Below are 20,182 nucleotides of genomic sequence, written 5' to 3' on the forward strand. Positions count from 1 at the left end.
ATGGAGGTGGAAGTGGATGTCTGTGAGTGTGTAGGGGTGATGACAGTGTGAGTAGTTGGAGTCACCAAGGAGGTGGAGAAAGGTGGAACGTGAGTGGGAAGTGTGGTCTGAGGGTGTGATGGGGTTGGATAGGTAGTGGTGGTCTTGAAGGATGTTGTAGTCATAGGACCTGTGGTAGTGCCAGGACTATTCCCTGAATGTGGGGAATGTGTGGTGAAGGGTGTGTGTGGCTCACTGATAGTGGCCGAGGTGGTGTGGGCCACAGGGGTGCTGGTTCCTGCACTGGTGGATTTGGGAGTAATGTTGGTGGTTGAAGTTGGGGTAATTTCAGGATGGTGTGTGGAAGAAGCATGTGAGTAGAAGGATATGGAGGTTTTGGCTGTGCTGAATGAGCTCGGGGCTTTGCTGGTCCCACTGGTGGTCACCGTCATCGATGGGGCTGTGTGCATGGACCCTGTGGTCGTGAGCGCTGTTGGTGGAGGAATGGTGCCTGTTGGCATTGAGTGGATGGAGGTAGAAGTAGACAAATGTACGTGGGTAGGGGTGATGACTGTGTGAGTAGTTGGAGTCACCAAGGAGGTGGAGAAAGGTGGAATGTGAGTGGGAAATGTGGTCTGAGGGTGTGGTGGGTTTGGATAGGTAGTGGTGGTCTGGAAGGATGTGGCAGTCATAGGACCTGTGGAAGAGACGGGACTACTCACTGTAGGTGGGGAGTATGTGGTGAAGGGTGGTGGTGGCCTGCTGCTGGTGACCAAGGTGGTGTGGACCACAGGGGTGCCTGTGCCTGTACTGGTGGGGTTGGGAGTAATGGTGGTGGTAGAAGTTAGGGTGATTTCAGGATGGTGTGTGGAGGAAGCATGTGAGTGTAGGGATGTAGAGGTTTTGGCTGTGCTGATTGAGTTCTGGGCTTGACTGGTTCCACTGATGGTCCCCGTCATTGTTGGGGCTGTGCGCGTGGACCCTGTGGCCGTGAGGGTTGTTGGTGAAGTAATGGTGCCTGTTGGCTTTGAGTGGATGGAGGAGGAAGTGGACATCTGTGCGTGGGTAGGAGTGATAACTGTGTGAGTACTTGGAGTCACCAAGGAGGTGGAGAAAGCTGGAACATGAGTGGGAAGTGTGGTCTGAGGGTGTGATGGGGTTGGATAGGTAGTGGTGGTCTTGACGGATGTTGCAGTCATAGGACCTGTGGAAGAGACAGAAGTGCTCCCTGTAGGTGGGGAGTGTGTTGTGATGGGTATGGGTGTCCTGCTGCTGGTGGCCGAGTTGGTGTGGGTCACAGGGGTGCCTGTGCCTGTACTGGTGGACTTGGGAGTAATGGTGGTGGTAGAAGTTGGGGTGACTTCAGGATGGTGTGTGGAGGAAGCGTATGAGTGTAGGGATGTAGAGGTTTTGGCTGTACTGAATGAGCTGCTGTCTTGGCTGGTCCTACTGGTTGTTGCCGTCATTGGTGGGGCTGTGTGGGTGGACCTTGTGGACTTGACTGTTGTTTGTGGAGGAATGGTGCCTGTTGGCGTTGAGTGGATAGAGACAGAAGTGGACATCTGTGCGTGGGTAGGGATGATGACTGTGTGAGTAGTTGGAGTCACTGAGGAGGTGGAGAAAGGTGGAACGTGAGTGGGAAGTGTGGTCTGAGGGTGTGATGGTGTTGGATAGATAGTGGTGGTCTGGAAGGATGTTGCAGTCATAGGACCTGTGGAAGTAACGAGACTCCCCACTGGTGGGGAATGTGTGATGTGTGGGGTTTGGGGCGTTGTGTATTCAGTAGTCTTTCCTGTTTGAGTTGTCTCTGTGGCTGTGGGCCTCGTGGGTTGTCCTGGCTGTGGGGTGGTTGGGCCCGTGGTGCTCGCTGGGGTTGGACGTGGGCCTGTCGTCTGGGTGGCCGTTGTTCCTGGCAGTTCCTGATCTGTCGATTTTGCTGTGGGAATTGGTGAAGTTGTCATCGTTACTGTGTTTGTTTCTCTACCCTGACCTCTGCTGGCCTTTTGTCCGTGTGACCTTTTTCTTGCCTGTCTCTGTCTCTGGTCCTGTGACATGGCCCCTGCTGGGCACTGTAGCCTGCCCCAGTGTCTCCATCTCACCTGGACCTGCTCCGCATCCTGCCCCGAGCTGAGTGCTGACTCCTTCAGCGCAGCTGCCACTCTGTGACTGGAGCCCAAGCCCTACTTTATCCTCCTCTGGTTCCTTGGTGGTGGCCCCTGCCCTCCTGCACCTCTGCTCCCCAGGCCTGCCTCTGTGGGTGCGGGGCGGCCCTCCCTCGCATCTAGCTCCATCGTGCGCTGTTGAGCTGCCTTCCTGCTTGCCCTTTTGGAAATACGGGGTGCCCTTTTGGAAATACGGGGTCTCCTTTGTGGCTGAGTCACCAAATGTGAGCTGGAGGTGGGCCCGGGTGCCTTCGCGATGGTTGGCATCCTGTGGCGCCATGACTTACGCAGTGTGGGGCTTGTCCCTGGTGTGGCTGGTGTTGGTGGTGTCACCGTGGTCCGTGTTGTGGACTGAGCTGTGGACGTTGTGGCTGGGCTGGCGGTCGATGCCGTGGCCCTGGTTGTGGCCTGGGTCACTGTGGGTTTTGTGGCTGTCGATCTCAGTGTGGCTGTGGGAGGCAGCCCTGATGTGGCTTGTGGGGTGACGGCCGTGGTTGGTCTAGGTGATTCTGCAGAGGACAGCCGCCCGGAACATCCCCTTCCTGTGGGCCTGCATCTCAAAGGCTTATGTCCCAGCCCCCTGCCCTGCTCCTGGGATCCCTGGCCTGCTGTCCGGGACTCAGCCTCCTTGGAGGGGCTCTTCCTCTTGCCTTTGTTAGGTCCTCCCGCCGTACTCCTGGCTGTGGCGGCCAGAGCTGGAGCAGTGACCACACGCTCATGGGGCTGCAGCTGCTCCTGCACCCACCCTTACTCGGCTGAGCGGATGGTTGTCCTGTCCCCTCCAGGGTCCCTGGGCAGCAGATGGGGCCCTGCTCGGTGTAGGGCAGGGGCAGGCTGCCTGGCAGAGGCCCTGTAGGTCCCACACGGTTTCTAGTGACAGCAGCCAGCAGCAAGGAATGCCCTGTGCCGTGACCAGCTTGTCTTTAAAAGTTTTTCTGAAAAATCCCCAGTTTGGCTCCCAAGCATAGGAAATTCTATGCTGAGAATCTGCTTAGTGGCAGATCTGAGCCAGGAAGCGGGGCCATCCCTGAACCCACCCCAGAGGTGTACCTAGGACCCCCTGCAGCTGCCCTCTCCATGGGCTCATCTGGAGGCTCCTTACCTCCCGAGGAGGCCGTGGGCTTGGAGGATGTGAGCGTGGCTGGAAGGAGGGGTGTCTGGGTGGGGCTGGCAGGGGTGTGTTTGGAGCTGGGTGAGGGTCCGGTGGAGCTGAGAAGCCCGATGGTGGTGGAGGTTCCCGTTGTGGGCCAGACTTGTGTGGGCCGTGAGCCTGGGTGGACGGACATGCCATCAGGGCTGCAGGGCACTGGCACATCCTTGGGGACCACCCTCCCCGCTGCCTGCTTGGCCCTGAAGCCGGGCAGCCCTGCAGGGGCTGATGTGCTGGGCACTCAGTTGAGGGCTGGCCCGTGGCTCTCTGAGTGCAGCCTGGCTCCTGGCCGGGCCTTCTGCATGGCGGCGGTCACCTGTTGAGGCCCCACTGTGTGCTCATCCGTGGGTCCAGCCAGAGCCACGGGGACCCGGCTGCTGCCTGGCTGTGGGCTGAGCTCCTCCCCCAGCTCTGATTGCCAGGTTAGACCTGGGAAGGGCACGGGCACTGCCTGCCCCCTCCCTGCTTCCCACCCAACAGATTTGTCCAGGGAGCCAAGGGGAGCCCAGGAAAGGGCCGCGTCACCTTGGCACCTAGTGTGCGTGCAATCACCTGTGGTGGATGGCTGCGGTGTGGTGGCTGGCACTGCAAGAAGACGGCGTCAGCTCCCTGTGGCGCTCGAAGCCTCCCCACCCCGTGGGGCCTCCGGGAGCTCCGAGGGCCTGAGTCAGAGATGCTCACCAAGGATGAGGTGGAGGGGATCAGAGGGGCTGGGAGCCTACCCTTCCCTCTCTCCCTTTCTCCTTCCCAGGATGATTCCCACTCTCTACCCCAGGCACCCTGGCAGGCCTGGTGAGGGTAGGGGGAGCTGGGGGCTGGTGGAAGAGGGATGGGAGGGCCCAATGGGGTTCAGTGCTGTTTTTTTCTCTCTGCTGCCATGGGCTGGAGGCTGCCTGAGTCTCTGGAGACCCAAGGGGCCAGGGTCCCGGACAGTCGAGTCCCAGAGCTCACGTAAGGGTTCACAGCCCCCGAGGGCTCTCTCCCTTGTTTGTGGGATGCAGACATGCTTTCTGCCTCCATGTAGGCAGGGGCAGGGGTTCTCAGGGCAGCTGACTGGACTTACTGCAGGGCACGCACACCCCCTCCTCGTGGTCGAAGTACTCATCCTGGGAGCAGTTGTAGCAGCCTAGGGTGGAGAACGGCCAGGCTGTGTGACCAGTGGCCAGCCAGGCCCACCTGCATGTTTCCTGTCCTGACGGCCTCCTTCCTCTCTGCCTTTTTTTTTTTTTGAGACAGAATCTCGCTCTGTCGCCCAGGCTGGAGTGCAGTGGCGTGATCTTAGCTCACTGCAACCTCTGCCTCCTGGATTCAAGTGATTCTCCTACCTCAGCCTCCCAAGTAGCTGCGATTGCAGGCGTGTGCCATGATGCACGGCTAATTTTTGTATTTTTAGTGGTGATGGGGCTTCGCCATGTTGGCCAGGCTGGTCTCGAATTCCTGACCTCAGGTGATTTGCCTGCCTCGGCCTCTCAGTGTGCAGGGATTACAGTTTCACCCGCGCACCTTGCTCTAAGCCACTCCTTTCCCGCCATGCCTTCCTTGGGCCTTGGTCTCTCATCCCCTGCTTATCACCCGAGGCTGGGGCTTCAGTGCCATCTTCCAGTCCTCACCTCCCCCTGGACCTCAGACACTGGCCCCCCTCTTCTGTGCTCCCCAATGCAGGTACCCTGCATTGCCCTCCTGAGCCCCAGTGCATCTGTCCCGTGTGTCCGGATGGCTCCAGACATCACCCTCCTCCACCGCTTGGGCCAGCATCTGTTAATCCCAAGACCATCTGCGTTCAGACATCTGCCCTGGGTCAGCTACAGGGCTCACAAAGACCCCTGCATCCTGGCCACACCCCATCCCACACTTCTGTGTACCCCACACCCCTCTGTAGCCCCGCGCCCCTCACTCGCTCGCTCTGCCCACTGCCCTGGCTTTCTCAAGGGTTCTGGGCACAAGGCTGCTCCTGGCTGCTCCTCTGGACACTTTCCTGGCTCCCCGCCTCACCTTTCCCATCCTCACCCTCACATCTGCTTCCCACCAAGGACCCCAACCACCCTGTGTGGCACGGAAGCCATGGGGTAGCTCTCCCACCCTGGCCTGCCTTTCTCCCCTCCATGGTGGGCGCCTTGGACGACACTGGTTCTGCCTCCTTAGGCACCTCTCCCTGGCTGGGAGGGAAGCCTCAGGGTGCAGGACTGTTTGTTTTGTGTAAGGCCAGGTCCCCTGACCTGGAACTGGCCTGGAGGACAGAGGTGCTCAGGACGCATCTGCTGAGCGAGTGAATGATTGTGTGTGAAAGAATGCATGTGCAAGTGAATGACTGCATCAATGTGTATGAGCGAATGTGCTTGAATAAGCAAGCATGAGTGAATGAATGTGCATGGATGAATGTGTGAATGAATGTGCGTGAATGTTCAATGAATGTGTGAATGTGCATGAGTGAATGTGCATGAGTGAATGAACGAATGTGCATGAATGAATGTGCATGAATCTGCGTGAATGTACATGAGTGAATGTGTGAATGAGCATGAATGAATGTGTTGAGTGAATGCGTGAATGAGCATGAATATGTTGAATGAGTGTGCGTGAGTGAGTGTGAATGGATGAATGTGGAGTGAATGTGTGTGAATGAATGTGCATGAATGTACATGAGTGAATGTACGTGAATGTGAGTGAACAAATGTGCGTGCATGAATGAATATGCGTGAATGAATGTGCATAAATCTGCGTGAATGAATGAGCATGAATGAAGGTGCGTGAATAAATGCGTGAATGCGTGAGTGGATGAACAAATGTGTGTGAATGAATATGCGTGAATGTGCATTAATCTGCATGAAAGAACGTGAATGTGTGAGTGAATGAATGTGTGAATGAATGTGTGAATTAATGAATGCGTGTGAATTAATGAGCATGAATGAATGTGTGAATGAGTGAATGTGTGTGAATGAGTGAATGTGTGTGAATGAATGTGCGTGAATGAGTGAATGGGTCCCCCTGTGTATCTGCGTCACCTCCCTGCCACCTGGCACCTTCGATGTTGCTGCCTGGGACGCTCTGTGGTTGGCCGGGGCAGAGGCAGGGCTGGTAGTGCCACGTGCAGTTGGCCTCCTGGGTGTACTGGTACTCGCCGTGGCTGTCCTGCGTGTGCGTGTTGTAGAAGCCGCAGTAGATGGCTGGGAGGAAGGGACATGTCAGCTGGCGGGGTTCCTGGCCCTGGCCCTGGCCCTGACCCAGTGGTTCCCCTGGGCATGTGTGGAACCTGAGCGTGGGCGGGGAAGGCCTGGGCCCTTTTGGCGAAACCTCCCCTGGGCAGCTGGGGGCTGCGGGAGGACCAGGGTGGCCCTGCAGGGCACAGCCTGGTGCCTGTCCAGGGAGAGGGGCCTGTGGGCGAGGGCAGCCCTGCGCTGGCCCTCAGTGGTGCTGGGTGTCAGGGGCTGGAGCAACCTGTGGGTGGGGTGGTCACTCACGGCAGAAGTCCGGGGTCCTCCAGTCCACACACACACCCTTGTCTAGACAGGCTTGGGCGTAGGCGGCCACAGCGTCACACAGACACTCACAGTCCCCGCCACTGTCACACCCACATGCGTCGCGCACGCAGGCCTCGTAGTAGGGCAGGTGGTATACCTGTAGGGGCGTGTGCCAGTCAGTGTCTGGCCGTCGGGGGATGGCGGGGCACCAGGCTTTGCCACCTGCAGTGCCCTCAGTGTGGTGAGGCCAGAGTGTGGCGGCAAGGGCACTGGCACTGGGTGAGCGGCAGCACATGGACCTCAGCCCTGACCGCCAGCCACCCTCCCAAAGCCGATGCTGCCACGGAGGCCTGACCCGAGCTCACGCCGTGAGATCCGCCATTGGGACCAAGGTACGCTGCCACCAACCATGACCACTGCAGCCCTGCCCGGGGTCTCCGCTCCCCCCACGCCACGCTCACATTCAGCGGGCCAGTGCCATGCTGTTCCACCATGGGTTGTCCCCATCCTCTCAGTTCTTACTGCACCCCGATGACTGGATCACACCCTGGGCCGGGAAGCGCGTGCCCTGCATCCTGGAGGTCTCCCTGACCACCGGCTCCTGAGCAGGGGGCCCCACCAGGCCATGCTGCCCCAGGAGACTCATGGCACTGTCTGGGGGTGCTATTGGCATCTGGTGGCCAGAGGCCGGGGGCTGCTAAACAGCCACAGTGCACGAGTCGGCCCCACGTCAGGGCCCTGCGCTCAGGCAGAGGGTCTGAGCCTCTCTGCACCCTGATCTGGCTGGTCTGGGATTTATGGAGGGAGAACCGTGCCTGGCTTTCCCACCTTGGGCCAGACAGGGCCCGGCCCCCACCCCCTCCCCCACCCCCACCGGACGTTTGTGGAGGAGCAGGCGCACAGCCCTCTGCCCGGTGCCCACCTTGCTGTGGCAGGCAGCAAAGGTCTGGCTGTTGATGATGCTGCACTTGCGCTCGGCCCAGGAGCGCCGGAAGGCATTGAGGCTGCAGGGGTCCGCCACGAAGCTCACGTCCCCGCACAGCGGGCTCTCCTTCCACGAGTTCACGAACTCCAGCTCGCTGGACGCCACGTACCTGCTGCGCGTCTCAAAGTCGTCCTTCATATTCCCGTTGAAGTTGCCACACAAGCCGCAGAGGGGATCCTGCAGGCAGCGGTATCAGGCCGGGCCCAGGGACTGTGCCATCCGTCTCCACCCCTGCATCGGGGAGGGTCTGGGAGGACGCAGAGGGCGTGCGGTACCTGGGAGGCACGGGTGATCCTGATGAGGATGGTCATGTGCCTGTTCCAGATGAGTGTCAGGTTGTACCTTCCGGGGACACTGATGTCCACGACAAGGCTCAGCGTGCCCGGCCTCACACTGAGCTGCACGTGGGACTCCTCCCCGGTGACCGTGTAGTTTCTGTCTGCCAGCACCACGGACAGGCCCTGTGCAGTAGGGTTGTCATGGGACTGCCTGTCTCCCCCGGCCCCTGGCACAGGCGTGCTGGACCGAGCTCTCAGAGGCAGAGCTGCCAGGTCTGTTAAGGCCATGCACAGGAGCATCTGCTGAGAACCAGCTTGGGGCAGAAGGGCCTGGCATGCCTGGAACAGGGCTGAGGGCTGAAGCTCGGGCTTCCTGGAGAGTCCCTCCCCTCTGCCTGGGAGACATTGCGCAGCCCCTGAAACCTTGTGGGGGACAAGCACCCCTGGTCCTGAGTGTCTGGCCAGGGAGGGGCAGCAGGCACCCCTCAAGGAGAGGCAGGCGGGGAGAGCTGCACCTCAGGGCAGGACCTGGAGGCTCCAGTGGGCAGGGTCCAGCTGTGTGGCAGGGGCCCCCTCCCGCCCCTCCCGCCCTGCCAGAGTCTGCCTTGCTGCTCACCCCCAGGAAGATCTTGATGGCGCGTGAACACGTGACCCCGGAGTTCCCACAGATGACGTTCTCTGTCAGGATCTTGAAGGTGGGCTGTGAATCATTGGCACCACACCCGTCCTGCAGGGAGAGGGCACTGAGGAGGAGCCCTGGGGGACGTGCCTCTGGGTCCCCGGGCCCCGCGGCCCCGCGCCCGGTGGATACCGTGGCCAGGATGTACTCGCAGTTGCCGTCGAATACGAAGCGTTGGCCGTCGAAGGTGACGATGTGGCCCTCCCCGTAGAGGGTGCAGGTGGACGGGCAGTGGGTGCCCTGCTGGCAGGCCCACCTCCCCCTGGAGCAGGTGCTGTGGAGACAGTAGGTGTGGGTGGCAGGCCCGTGGCCCTCCTGCCATACTGGGTGTGGTCCCTGGAGAGGCCAGGCTGCACCTCTGGATGCCCCCCACCTCCGGGACAACCCCACCCTGGGCAGCCCCTGCCTGCCGCAGACAGCCCCAGGAGCCCATGGGGTCTGGAGCGACGCTTTGTCTCACCAGGTCCTGCAGTCGGTGTGGAGCTCAGCTCCCCCAGGGTAGGAGACCCCCGAGAACTCACACGGGCACTCCTCAGGGGGCACACACTGCCCGTCGGCATTCTCGTAGAGGCCCTCGGCACAGACACAGCCAGGCTCACACTTGGTGGGCACCTGGAGGGAGGCAGGTCAGTGGCCCCTGGAAGGGTGGCCTCAGCCAGCCGCTGCCCAGCCCTGGGCCCCTCTGAGACCACCTGGTGTGTCTCCCAGGCCCTCTCCCTGAATACAACCCTACTCTGTGGCCTTTGTGGGCAGCTGGGCTTATTGCCTTAGCAAAGCTTCCCCCACTTTGTGAAAGGTGCTGGGACTCTGTACCCATCCCTACACGTGGACAACCCACCCTCCCCAAGCTGGTGCTGGCCACTGTCCTCAGGGAGCCCTGCAGACGAGCCCCTGGGGCCTCCAGCTGCCCGGCCACAGGGCTGCTCCCACCTCCTGGCCAGCCCCAGGCACCCGCCGCAGGGCAGAACATGGCCGGGTCTCCCGGGGTTCTGTGGAAACTCCCGCATGGCCCAGGTGGGGCCTGGGCGTTCCCGCTCCTTGCGCGCCCCCTTACGCAGGCAACACCAGTGGCCAGCATCTGGCATGTGGGGGCACAGGCCGCCCCAAACTTGTTCTCAGAGGACTGGCTGCAGGACTTGAAGGTCTTGGGGGCCTGGCAGGTGGCTATAGGAAAGAGGGGCACCCAGTCAGGACACTGAGAGGAAGCCGGGGCCCCTCACAGTCCCAGCCTGTGGCCGGCACTGCTGTACGTACCCAGGAACATCTGTGGTCGCTGCGGGCAACTCAGCCGCCCATTGATGCAGTAGCTGCAAGAGAGAGGCTGCGTGAGCCCCCGGGGCCCGGCAGGGACCCCCCGCCTGGCCCCTGCCTGGCCCCTCACCAGGTGACGCCGTTGATGATGGTGGACTGCTCGGCCAGGATGAATTTGTAACCCTCCAGTGTGCACGGGCACTGGGCCTTGCGCACACACTCGCCCTTGTGGTTCAGGTAGGTGCCATTGGGGCAGTTGCAACCGTCCACGGGCACCGCGCTGGCATGGCACTCGGTGGCACGGTCTGACAGCGACAGGCAGGTGCGCTCACAGGCTTGGCTGTTGTAGCTGAAGGTGGTGTTGCCCGTGCAGGGGACAGCTGTGGAGGACCCGGGTATCAGACCCTCCGGGCATCAGACCCTCTGGGAGGGGCCGGCCGGGGAGGGCGAGCTTGGGTTCCACTGCCTGCCGGGCACTGCAGAGCCTCAGAGCTTGGGGCCCCAGGACACCCCCTCATGAGCCCAGCCTGCTGTGATCCCGTTGAAGCCCCACTGGGCACTCACTGCAGTTGTCCACGCTGCTTCTCCAGCCCCAGAGCAGGACGCCCCGTGAGGCGCAGGCGTGTACATAGTCGCCCAGGGCAGCGCAGATGTGGGGGAAGGTCTCCTCGTAGTTGCAGGCCTGGTACACGCACCTCTGCGGGCAGAGAGCCAGCATGGGCTGGTGGCAGGCACCCTGCCCTGGGGATGTGGGGGCCCCAAACCTATGCCTTTGGGTGCCTGAGACCATGTCAGCCACCACGGCCTTCCCTGCAGCCCTCCCAAGACGCCCTCGGGCCCTCACCTTGTAGAAGGGCGCGGGGTTCACTGTGGCATGGCACCTCTCGAACACCGTGCCTGTCCTCAGCAGCATGGAACAGTGGGTCTCCGCACACACCTCTGGGGATGACAGGCCCGGGTGTGAGTCCCGGTCCCTCCCCATTCCAGCCACGGCTCCTCCCAGGGACCCCCCACCCTGGCAGCTGGGCCTGTGGTCGAGTCCAGGGGTCTGTCAGAACTGTGGGTGCCAGGGGGCAGCCAGGGGGAGTTGGGGGCCGGACACTCACTGTTGAGCTGGCTCATAGAGCAGGGGTCAGTCTCACGCTCCAGAGCGGCTGGACAGTTCCCCGCCCGCCAGGAGTCCACAAACAGCGAGGCGGTGCCCTCGGCGATACCCACGCTGGTGGTGAAGTCGTCCGTAGTGTCCCCGTTGAAGTTGCCACAGAGCCCTGAGCCGGCAGGTGTGAGTGCAGCTTGAGCCCGTCCCTCCTGCACCTGTTCCTGCCCACACGCCCTGGAGCTCCCGTCCTTCCTCTAATAGCACCCTGGGTGAGAAGCCACGTGGGCCACATGTGCCTGTTACCCCCGGGGGCTCCCCAGATACACAGGGTTGTGTGAACCTCTCTTGGACCTTTCTCCTCCCCTGGTCATGGCCAGGCCCCGTAGGAATGAGGCAACAGGGCCACCCGGAGGAGCAGGGACTCACCTCTGGTCTGACCTCTGAACTGGGGCCCAACAGTGATGTAGGCCTGGAAGACAGGGCGCAGCTGGACCACGAGTTCCAGCCCGAAGCTGGTGGCCATCTGGAGGTGGGTGGACGTCTGCCTGAAGACCGTGATGTTGCCTGCAGGACACAGTGCTCAATGGGCCGTCTCAGCCCCCTCCCTGCCCACTGCAGCCCACCCCAAAGGCACTGTTCTGGGGGGCCAGGGACTGGGCCAGGACATACGAGTCTTGTATGGCAGCCACTTGGCTTCTCCGTTGTTGGTGACCACCTCGTCCTGAGAGATCACAATTTTGTCCTGGAGAGAGGGTGGCCTGAGTCAGGGCGCAGGCGCCAGGGAGCGGAGCCCTGCTGGCAGGGACGGGCGCGGGAAAGGCCTTACCTGCCTGGAGAGATAGACCACGGCCACCAGGGAGGTCTCGGACTGTGAGAAGCCGGACTTGTCGTACACAGCCATGAGGGCACCATCCTCGGGAAGCTGGGGGCTCTGCGAGGGGTTGGTGCTCAGGCATGGGTGGGGTCACCGGGAGTGCCCCTCCCCACGGGCCATGGGGCTCGTCCTACCTGGAGGAGGATGTAGGTGCAGGCGCCGTGGAAGCGGTAGGGCCTGGCGTCGAACGTGGTGACGAAGGAGCCACCTTCCAGGGAGCAGTGGCCGGGGCATGGCCGCTCCCTGCACGCCCAGCGGCCCTGGGTGCACTGGCTGTGGGTGGGCATGGGGGCAACCGCATGGTGGGCAGGGCCGCTGGAGCTGGACAGCAGCACACCCCTACCCGCCCTAGGCCAACGGAACTCCTGCCGGCCAGCCAGAGCCCCCTCCAGCGCCTCACTCACCAGGTTTGGCAGGCGGCTATTGTGACCTCCCCGGGGGCATACATGGCGCCGTTGAGCAGACAGGGGCACTGGGTGACGGGCACGCAGGTGTGGTTACTGGAGAGGTCATTCAGGACCGTACCTGCAATAGCGGGGCTTCTTGGGGCTTGGGTGGGACTGACTGCCTCCCACTCTCCTGTTGGGCGGCCCCTCCCTGGCTCCAGGGAGACACCCCCCACCCCCCGCAACCTGGCTCCGAGAAGACGCCCCTCCAGCCTGGGCTTCGACTTCTCACTCCAGCTGCACTTGCATTTGCAAAGTCTACGTCAGGCCCTGTGCGTGCACAGCCCTTCGTGCCAGTGTGCCCGGCCCAGGCTCCTGGTGAGTGGCGGCCTCCAGCAGGCAGGGACATGTAACTGTCCCATGGGCCCAGTTCAAACCCCACCTTCTCTCGGCAGCTCCCCGACTCCAGTGAGCAGCCCTCACTGCCTGTGAGTTTGCAGGGGTGGCCATGGCTGGGAGACCTGCAGGCTGCAAGCGTCCGGGCGGGAAAAGCCTGTCCCAGGGCAAGAGGCGCCGGAGCTGGGACTCAGACGGCAGAATGTTGGGGTGAGCCGGGTCGGGGTGGGTGGAGTCTGACGTCCCCTTGTCCCTGGGCTCTCTCCAGGGGTCCCGGGGAGAGTGAGTGCCTGCCACTGCCCTCACCTTCTGGGCAGAAGCACCCGAAGGTGCAGGAGCTGGAGCAGCTGTGCTGCGGGTTGGAGCAGGTCTTCACACAGGCCGAGCCGCACTCCTGGTACACCTGGTTGGCTGGGCACTGACCCACGGCTGTGGGCACACACGGCTCTGGTGAGAGGGTCCCCCCCACCCCTCCCTGTCCCACCCCAGCTTGGTGGAGGACTTAGCCCAGCCCCTCCTCCATCTAGAAGCAGCAGCCGGGATCTCAGATGAGGACGGATGCAGGCGTCACATCAGGCAGTCCAGGAGCTGGGAGAGCTGGGTCTGGAGCCCTCGGCCTCCCTGCCCCCCGCCACCCTTCCCTGGACTCACAGCACAGGCCGGGACCCCGCCAGCGGCGGACGGGCTGGCCCACCATGCTGCACCGGCGGGAGTACTCGGACAGGGTGGCACAGCTGCTGTTCTGTGGGCCTGGCTGGGTGGCTGCGGCCACGTCTGCCTGGCAGCTTAGCACGAAGGGCTCCTTGGACACGCTGCACTCGGGGGCCACCAGGGTCAGCAGCTGTGTGCAGATCTGGGCCTGGGGGGGCCGCTCAGGGTCATGGGGGCAAAGGCCACACCCCGTGCCACCATGACTGGGGAGGTCAGGGCAGGGCGTCTGTGATGGGGCTGCTTGTGGGGGACCCTGGTGGTCTTGGCGACCCCGTGAGACCTGGGGTCAGCCCCACCTGGAGCCCCCTTGCTTACATGCTGGACCTGCCGGACGTGGGTGTTGGGGATGTCCTCAGAGGTGCAGATCTCACCGGGGTCGTCCAGCTTCTGGAGGGCAGCGAACTTGTGGAGTGCCAGGAACTTGCCTGGGGGTGCAGGACAGGGATCAGCACCGTGGGGGCTGGGCCTCAGAGGCACCCCTGCCCTGCCCCCCCACCTAGAGGCCCCCCAGCCCTGTCCCCGACCTTGAGACCCTCAGCCCTACCCCCACCTACCCTTGTTGCTCAGAACAGAGGCCCCCACCAGCCCTGGCCCCACCTACCCTCCTCACTGACAAACTCATTGGTCACCTTCCCGTCAAAGTTTCCGCAGAGCCCACACATCTGGCCCATGTACTTCCGCTCCACCAGAACCTGCGGGAGACGGCTCTGCTGGGGGCCAGGGAGCTAGGGGACCGGGGTGCCCCTCATCCGCTGTGGAGGGCTCTCAGTTCCTGCTCCTGGACCCAGAGCCTCCACCATCCCCCCACCCTGTTCGTCTGCTGCTTCTTGTGGGAGCCTAATTTTCCAGTGGAGAAGCTGAGTCACCCACAAAACCCAGTCCTAGCTCATGTTACTGGCCAGGGGTCAGCACTGCTTGGCACAAAGGGCCTGGCTGCATGGCAGCCTGAGGGCTGGCTGGGATCCCCAAGGAGGGCAGCTCCTCCAGAGTCCCACCTGCCCCCCCAGTGCTGTGGGTCTCCAGGCCCACCCTGGCCCCTCTCTCCTCACCATGAGGTGGCTGTCAGGGCCCCACACGGCCTCCAGCTCTAGCTCCAGCTGCTTGGCCACCAGCCGCACACTCTGGCCAAAGGGTGTGATCTGGAGCCCATTGCTGGTGTAGGGCAGGCTGATGACCCTGTGGGGCGAGGGCAGTCGGTGGTGGCCCCTCAGTCCTCCGGCCCCCGGGCCCCAGCCCACCTGGCCTACCCGATGTCCTTGACTGAGATGGTGGCTTCGCTCACGGTGACGATGGAGGCCCCCAGCTCCACGATGATCCTCGAGATGCTCCCGTCTGGACCTCGCCGCAGCTGGACACTGAAGGTGGGGAAGGCGTCCTTGCACGTGGCCGCGAAGATGTAGTTGCACGTCCCCGAGAAGTCGTACACATGGTGGTCGAAGGTGGAGAAGTGACCAGCCCCCCACGTGGAGCACTGGCCTTTGTCTGGGGCTACAGAGATAGCAGTGCTGACACAAAACCCTGTGTCCCCACCATCCTGGCCGGGCAGGGCTAGGCAGGCAGAGAGGTCACTCATCTCCCTGGGCCAGGGTTTTAGAGTTGGGGCCAGGCTGTGGAAACCCCAGACATGGGCATCTGAGTGAACCTGAGTGCTATGGTATATGCCTGGCCAGGAGTCAGCACTGCTGTGGGCATATGTACACACGTGTGTGTGTGTACACGTATGTGTGTGTTGGGGGTGTGTGCATGCGTGTCAGGTGTGTCCATGCGTGCATTGGGAGTGTGTGTGTTGGAGAGCTGTGTAGGCGTGTACAATATATACCTGCATGTGTATTGGGTGTGATTGTGTTGTGTGCATGTGTGTGTTGTGTGAGCTGGGCATGTGTGTTGAGTGCATGTGTGTGCATGCTGGGTGTATGCGTGTGTGTGAGTGTGCATGTGTGTGTTGGGCACGTGTCTCAGGTGTGTGTAGGGTGTGTACAATGGTGCATGTGTGTGTAGGGTTGTGTGTTGGGTGCGTGCACATGTATAAGTCATGCATGTTGTATGTGTGCACATTTGCATGTCTGGGATGTGTGTGCGTGGGTGTTGGGTGTGTGTGTTTGGCTGTGTTGGGTGTGTGCATGTGTATGTCAGGAGTGTGTGTAGGTCGTGTATGTTGGTTGTGTGTTGGGTGTGTGTGACGTGTGCTCATGCATGTGTCATGTACATGTGTATGTCAGGTGTGTGCATGTGTGTTGGGTTGTGTGTGTGTAGTGTGTGTTGGGTTGTGTGTGTGTAGTGGGTGTGTGTGTAGGTCGTGTGTGTTGGGTTTGTGTGTGGAGTGTGTGTTGGTTGTGTGTGTAGGTTGTGTTGGGTGTGTGTGCATGTGTGTTGGGTTGTGTCTGTGTAATGGGTGTGTGTGCATGTGTGTTGGGTTGTGTCTGTGTAATGTGTTGGGTGTGTGTGCATGTGTGTTGGGTTGTGTGTGCATGTGTGTTGGGTGTGTGTAGTGTGTGTTGGGTGTGTGTAGTGTGTGTTGGGTGTGTATGTGACGTGTGCTCATGCATCTGTGTCATGTATGTGTGTGTGTCAGGTGTATGTGCATGTGTATGTTGGTACATGTGCGTATGTTGGCATATGCGTGTGTGTTCGTGTTTGTTGGTGCATGTATGTGTGTGTATGTGTGTTGGATGTGTGTGTCTTGGGGGGCCCTCTCTCCTGCACACCGGACCTGGGTGGTCTGGGCGGCAGGATCAGTGGCCGCTGCGCTCTTACCTGTCTGTGGAGAGTCCTTCAGCCTCCAGAGGCCTGGGCTGGTGTAGGAAGTGTCGGCCAGACCTGTGTGGACAGGACCCGCGGTTGGTGTGGGGCTGCCCTGTCGTCCCTGAGGGCGCCGCTCACCTCTGCCCAGGGCTGCTCTGCCTGTGCCCCTGCACACACTCGGAGTGCGAGAAACATCCATGGCTCGTGGGGCTCAAGGCCTCAACAGCAGGCCAAGCGCTCGGCCTCTCGTGTTGTCCTTCATGAGCCCCGGCTTCCTTCCCTGCTTTCATTCACTTCCTCGTTCGTCCACTCAGTCCCAGTTCAGCCGTCAGCCCCTTGGGGTTCAGCAGATGACAGGCACCCTGTGTGCAGGGTACTCATCCCTGGGGCTCCTGGGCAGGGCGAGGAGGGGCTGGTGTGGGTGGCAGGGGCTTCAGAGTGGAGCCAACAGAACGGGCTGTGCCCACCTCCCCAGCTTGGCTGCCTGGTTTCCCTGAGGGGTCTGTGCCAAGGCCCCACGGCTGGTTCTCCCTGCCCTCAGTGGCTCTAAACATGGCCACTTGCCTGCACATCAGCCTTGAGACAGCCTTGATGTCAGGCCTGGCACCAAGGCCACTGTTGTCAGAGAAATGTCCAGATAGCCCAGTCATGGTGACTCCAGGGCAGGGCAGCGGGGGATGCCCCACTCTGACTCGGAGGCTGGGGTGGGGCCGACACCCCCCAGGTCCCATCCCCTTTACCCGGAGGGAGACTTCTACCACCTCTGGTTAACTCCCCGGACCCTGCCTCCGGGACTGTGGCCCTTCTTGTGGCTCCCATGGGCCGCCGATGTCTGAGTACTGGTGGGGCACCTGAGCAGGACCCATGACCTCTCCAGACCCCTCTCGGGGCCGGGACCCTCCTTGTCCCTGCCCATTGGTTAGCAGGGCACTCACGGCACCTCCCTCCAGCCGTAGCTCTGAGATCCTGTTCCTGCCACTCCCCACCTGCGCTCCCACCCCCGGCTCTGCCCACTTTCTGGGACTGACTTGGTGCTGCCCCCGTTACCACTGGACACCTGTGTCTCCGGTGACGCAGGGGCAGGAGCCTGTCAGCTGGGGCATGGTGTTACCCACGGTCCAGGGAGGAGCCAGGCTGCCTGCCCCTTGGCCGCCTGGGTGAGTCCTCTCTGGCACAGGCAGAAGTTGCTGGATATTTGAGTGACTGGATTTAAGGAGAATGCTAGTCTTGGCTGTGGGGGACACACATTTGGCTGTGGTCCCCTTTGGCCTTGAGATTGTTTTCTGATGGGCTGCACCTGGCTTATCCCCAATGTAAGCTGAGTTTACTCCAGAGTTGGGTGGGGGTGGCTCATGCTGGGCCCTGAGCCTGGCGAGCACCCACCCCTCACCCATCCCCTTCCTGGGGGTCCCAGCAGGTGTCGTGGTCCTCAGCCCCCTGCCATTCCTTCCAGGGATGATCCATGGGGCTCAGAAGCACCTGTTGTAGGAGTGTGCAACACACGGAACCCTCAGCCACGGAACTCAGTGGTTCCTGGGACGGGGCCCTCACTGGCCTCTGGTGGGGGAGGGGTGAGAGAGCTCTGAGCGGGAGGAGGAGTCGGCTGCCCGCCCCTAGGCCAGCACCTCTGGAGGCTGCAGAGCTGTGACAGGTCTCCCCTGGGCAATGCCCCCTGCAACTCAGTTTCTCCACCTTTCAGATGGGGGATGGCACTTGGTGGCCGTCCCCGCTGCAGCACAGACACCTCAGGCCCGTGTTTCGGTGCCCTCGGCCCTGCCAGGCTGGCTCCACTGCCCCGGGTGGGAGCCTCATTGCTGCGTCCCCTGTGTCCCCCACCGCCCTTGCCCTGCCCCACCCGCAGGAGGTTCCCTGGGTCCACTGGCTCCAAGTCGGCTGCCTCCAGCTCTGTCTGAAGCCCAGTGGGAGGCTCCTGCGTTCCTGCCCAGACTGGCTGTGCTTCCCCTTGGCTCATCCCTCGGCCAGGCCCATGGGCCTCTGGGCGGGTTGGTCTGCCACCCCCGGCCTCTCAGCCCCTGGACGAGCACGAGGCGGCAGGTGCGCGCTGTTCCTTCTGCACGCTTGGCGGCCACCCACCCCTGCCTCCCGGCCCACTGTGGCCCAGGCCTGCAGCACAGCTGCCCGACTCCACACTCTGCCGGCTGAGGCCCCTCCCGTGCTGGCAGAGGCGGTGCTCAGAGAGCATTTGCTGGGGTAACCGGTGGACACCCCCACTTGGCCCTCCACCCTCTGCACTGCCCACAGCCCAGACTTCCAGGCTCCCTGGGCCTCATCACACCTCCCTCCCTGGCTCCAGGGTGGTGGCCCGAGGGACTAGGGGTCGCGCTCTGCTGCAAGTTCAGCCCCACTTTCTGGCACTTGTCCCCAAGCTGTGCCAGGTGTGCAGGTGGGGGCCGGGGTCCCAAGCAGAGGGTACTGCTGGGAGGGCTCAGAGACCCCCACATCTCCCACCGTTGAAGGGTGGTGCCCGGTGTGGTGGGGAAGGGGCTTCAAGGGAGAGAAGGGGCGGGGCGGGTTTGGGGCACCCCTGGGGGGGTCCCACTGTGCTCTGAGCCCGAGGCCCCAGGTTGGCAGCAGCTCCGAGGGTGAGCTCTGTCCGGCCAGCGTCCACCCCAGGGGACTCCCGGCTGTGGAGGAGGGTCAGGGGCCAGCTTGGAGAGGAAGGAGGAGCACGGAACACAGAGGCCCTTGGGCTGGTGCCTTGGTCGGCAAGAGGGGTCTCCCCAGGCCTCAGGCTGTGGCCACAGAGGGACCCCTTGGGGCTGGCTCCTTCTGGGGGCCTGGGGCAGGACTGGTGGCCACCTGCAGCAGCTGCAGTGCAGGTGGTTGGCAGAGGATCCAGGATGTCAGTCCCTCCTGGATCTTGCCTGAGCTGGGTAGGGGAGCGTGGGGGAGAGGGCAGGCTGCCTGCGGCGGTTCTGAGCCCAGAATGGCTGCGCACCTTCCCCTCCCTTCCCCCAACGGCGGCCACACCAGGGGAGGCAGCATCCCCCACTTCTGTAGACTAGAAAACGGAGGCCCACGGCAGCAGGGACTGGGCCTCTGTCCCCCACACTCCAGAGAGCTCTCGGGACTCAGGACCCCACTGGGGGAGGGAGAGCGCCAGGCCTGGGCACCAGCACACCTGCCCACTGTTCCTGCGGGACCTCCGGACCCCACTCCAGCCGAGCGTCCTCCCCTGCTGGCCGCTGTGTCAGCCCACAGGAGGGCGTCCCTGCCCAGGCCCCATGGGGTCCCTGACCCCAACTGGCAGAGCCCAGCGCTGAGGCTGCGAGGGGGACCCGGGCCCGGCAGCGGGGGCTGGTCACGGAGCCGAGGTGGGGCCTTCTGTCCATCAGCATCCACGTGGGCCAGCCCAGTTGGCAAGGCGAGAAGGCCCAGGGCCCCTCTGAGGGCACCGCGGTGTCCGGCACCCCTTGGCCTCACTCACCAGTGCTGAGCAGGGCTCCGCAGCAGGACAGCAGCAGCCACGGCCGGAGCATGGTACACCGTGGAGAGGAGCTCGCGCTGGGCCCGGCAGGCCTGCTGCTGCCACCCGTGCGGCTCCAATGGCCAGTCCTGGGAGCCTTATATAGGGTGGTGGGTCCTCCCCCGCCGCACCCGCCTGCGCCCCACGGTCCAGCCCCTTAATCACCACTGCTGGCGGGCGCAGCGGTGGCCAAACAGGATCTGGGCCTGCTTTATCAGGACTCGGCTTTCTTTGGAAAATCCTGCAGGCAGCGGTCCCATTATCACCCACTCCCAGCGGGGGCTGACGCACGCACACCCCCAAAGGCCCTGCAAACACCCCCCACGTCGGGCCATCCCGGCCGGGCCCTCCCCTGTCAGCCACATGCCTGGTGGCCGGGACGGGCCTGCTGGGGGAGGTAGGGGCCCTGGGGCACCTGCTCTGCCCCTTCTGGGGGGACCAGTGCTGACCCAGCTGGGGGGAGCCCTGCTACACCTGAATCCCAGGGCCCCCGAAGGGCACTGGGCCCACCCCCACCCTGAATCCCAGGACCCCTGAAGGGCGCTGGG

General features: G+C 62.6%; 1 protein-coding gene across 1 annotated transcript in view; it reads right to left on the reverse strand.

Moving 5' to 3' along the window:
- The window catches only part of MUC6 (mucin 6, oligomeric mucus/gel-forming), a 52,591-nt gene extending 32,944 nt beyond the window's left edge, over window positions 1-19,647 (reverse strand). The window contains exons 1-31 of the mRNA XM_011993864.1: window positions 19,596-19,647; window positions 16,160-16,222; window positions 14,653-14,893; window positions 14,455-14,581; window positions 14,007-14,097; window positions 13,721-13,830; window positions 13,346-13,553; window positions 13,001-13,123; window positions 12,317-12,437; window positions 12,047-12,185; window positions 11,865-11,969; window positions 11,708-11,780; window positions 11,465-11,602; window positions 11,046-11,207; window positions 10,784-10,878; window positions 10,504-10,636; window positions 10,070-10,319; window positions 9,943-9,995; window positions 9,743-9,852; window positions 9,149-9,300; window positions 8,821-8,962; window positions 8,626-8,736; window positions 8,007-8,192; window positions 7,669-7,908; window positions 6,747-6,903; window positions 6,309-6,452; window positions 4,355-4,417; window positions 3,844-3,876; window positions 3,244-3,411; window positions 2,429-2,650; window positions 1,727-1,915 (exon numbers count right to left, since the gene is read on the reverse strand). Of these exons, the coding sequence (XP_011849254.1) occupies window positions 1,727-1,915; window positions 2,429-2,650; window positions 3,244-3,411; window positions 3,844-3,876; window positions 4,355-4,417; window positions 6,309-6,452; window positions 6,747-6,903; window positions 7,669-7,908; window positions 8,007-8,192; window positions 8,626-8,736; window positions 8,821-8,962; window positions 9,149-9,300; window positions 9,743-9,852; window positions 9,943-9,995; window positions 10,070-10,319; window positions 10,504-10,636; window positions 10,784-10,878; window positions 11,046-11,207; window positions 11,465-11,602; window positions 11,708-11,780; window positions 11,865-11,969; window positions 12,047-12,185; window positions 12,317-12,437; window positions 13,001-13,123; window positions 13,346-13,553; window positions 13,721-13,830; window positions 14,007-14,097; window positions 14,455-14,581; window positions 14,653-14,893; window positions 16,160-16,222; window positions 19,596-19,647 (4,201 nt within the window). The remainder of the gene's footprint in view (window positions 1-1,726; window positions 1,916-2,428; window positions 2,651-3,243; window positions 3,412-3,843; window positions 3,877-4,354; window positions 4,418-6,308; window positions 6,453-6,746; window positions 6,904-7,668; window positions 7,909-8,006; window positions 8,193-8,625; window positions 8,737-8,820; window positions 8,963-9,148; window positions 9,301-9,742; window positions 9,853-9,942; window positions 9,996-10,069; window positions 10,320-10,503; window positions 10,637-10,783; window positions 10,879-11,045; window positions 11,208-11,464; window positions 11,603-11,707; window positions 11,781-11,864; window positions 11,970-12,046; window positions 12,186-12,316; window positions 12,438-13,000; window positions 13,124-13,345; window positions 13,554-13,720; window positions 13,831-14,006; window positions 14,098-14,454; window positions 14,582-14,652; window positions 14,894-16,159; window positions 16,223-19,595) is intronic.
- Between the last annotated feature and the right edge of the window lie 535 nt (window positions 19,648-20,182).

The sequence above is a fragment of the Mandrillus leucophaeus genome, unplaced genomic scaffold (genome assembly GCF_000951045.1).
Source record: "Mandrillus leucophaeus isolate KB7577 unplaced genomic scaffold, Mleu.le_1.0 Scaffold435, whole genome shotgun sequence".
Lineage (NCBI taxonomy): Eukaryota > Metazoa > Chordata > Mammalia > Primates > Cercopithecidae > Mandrillus > Mandrillus leucophaeus.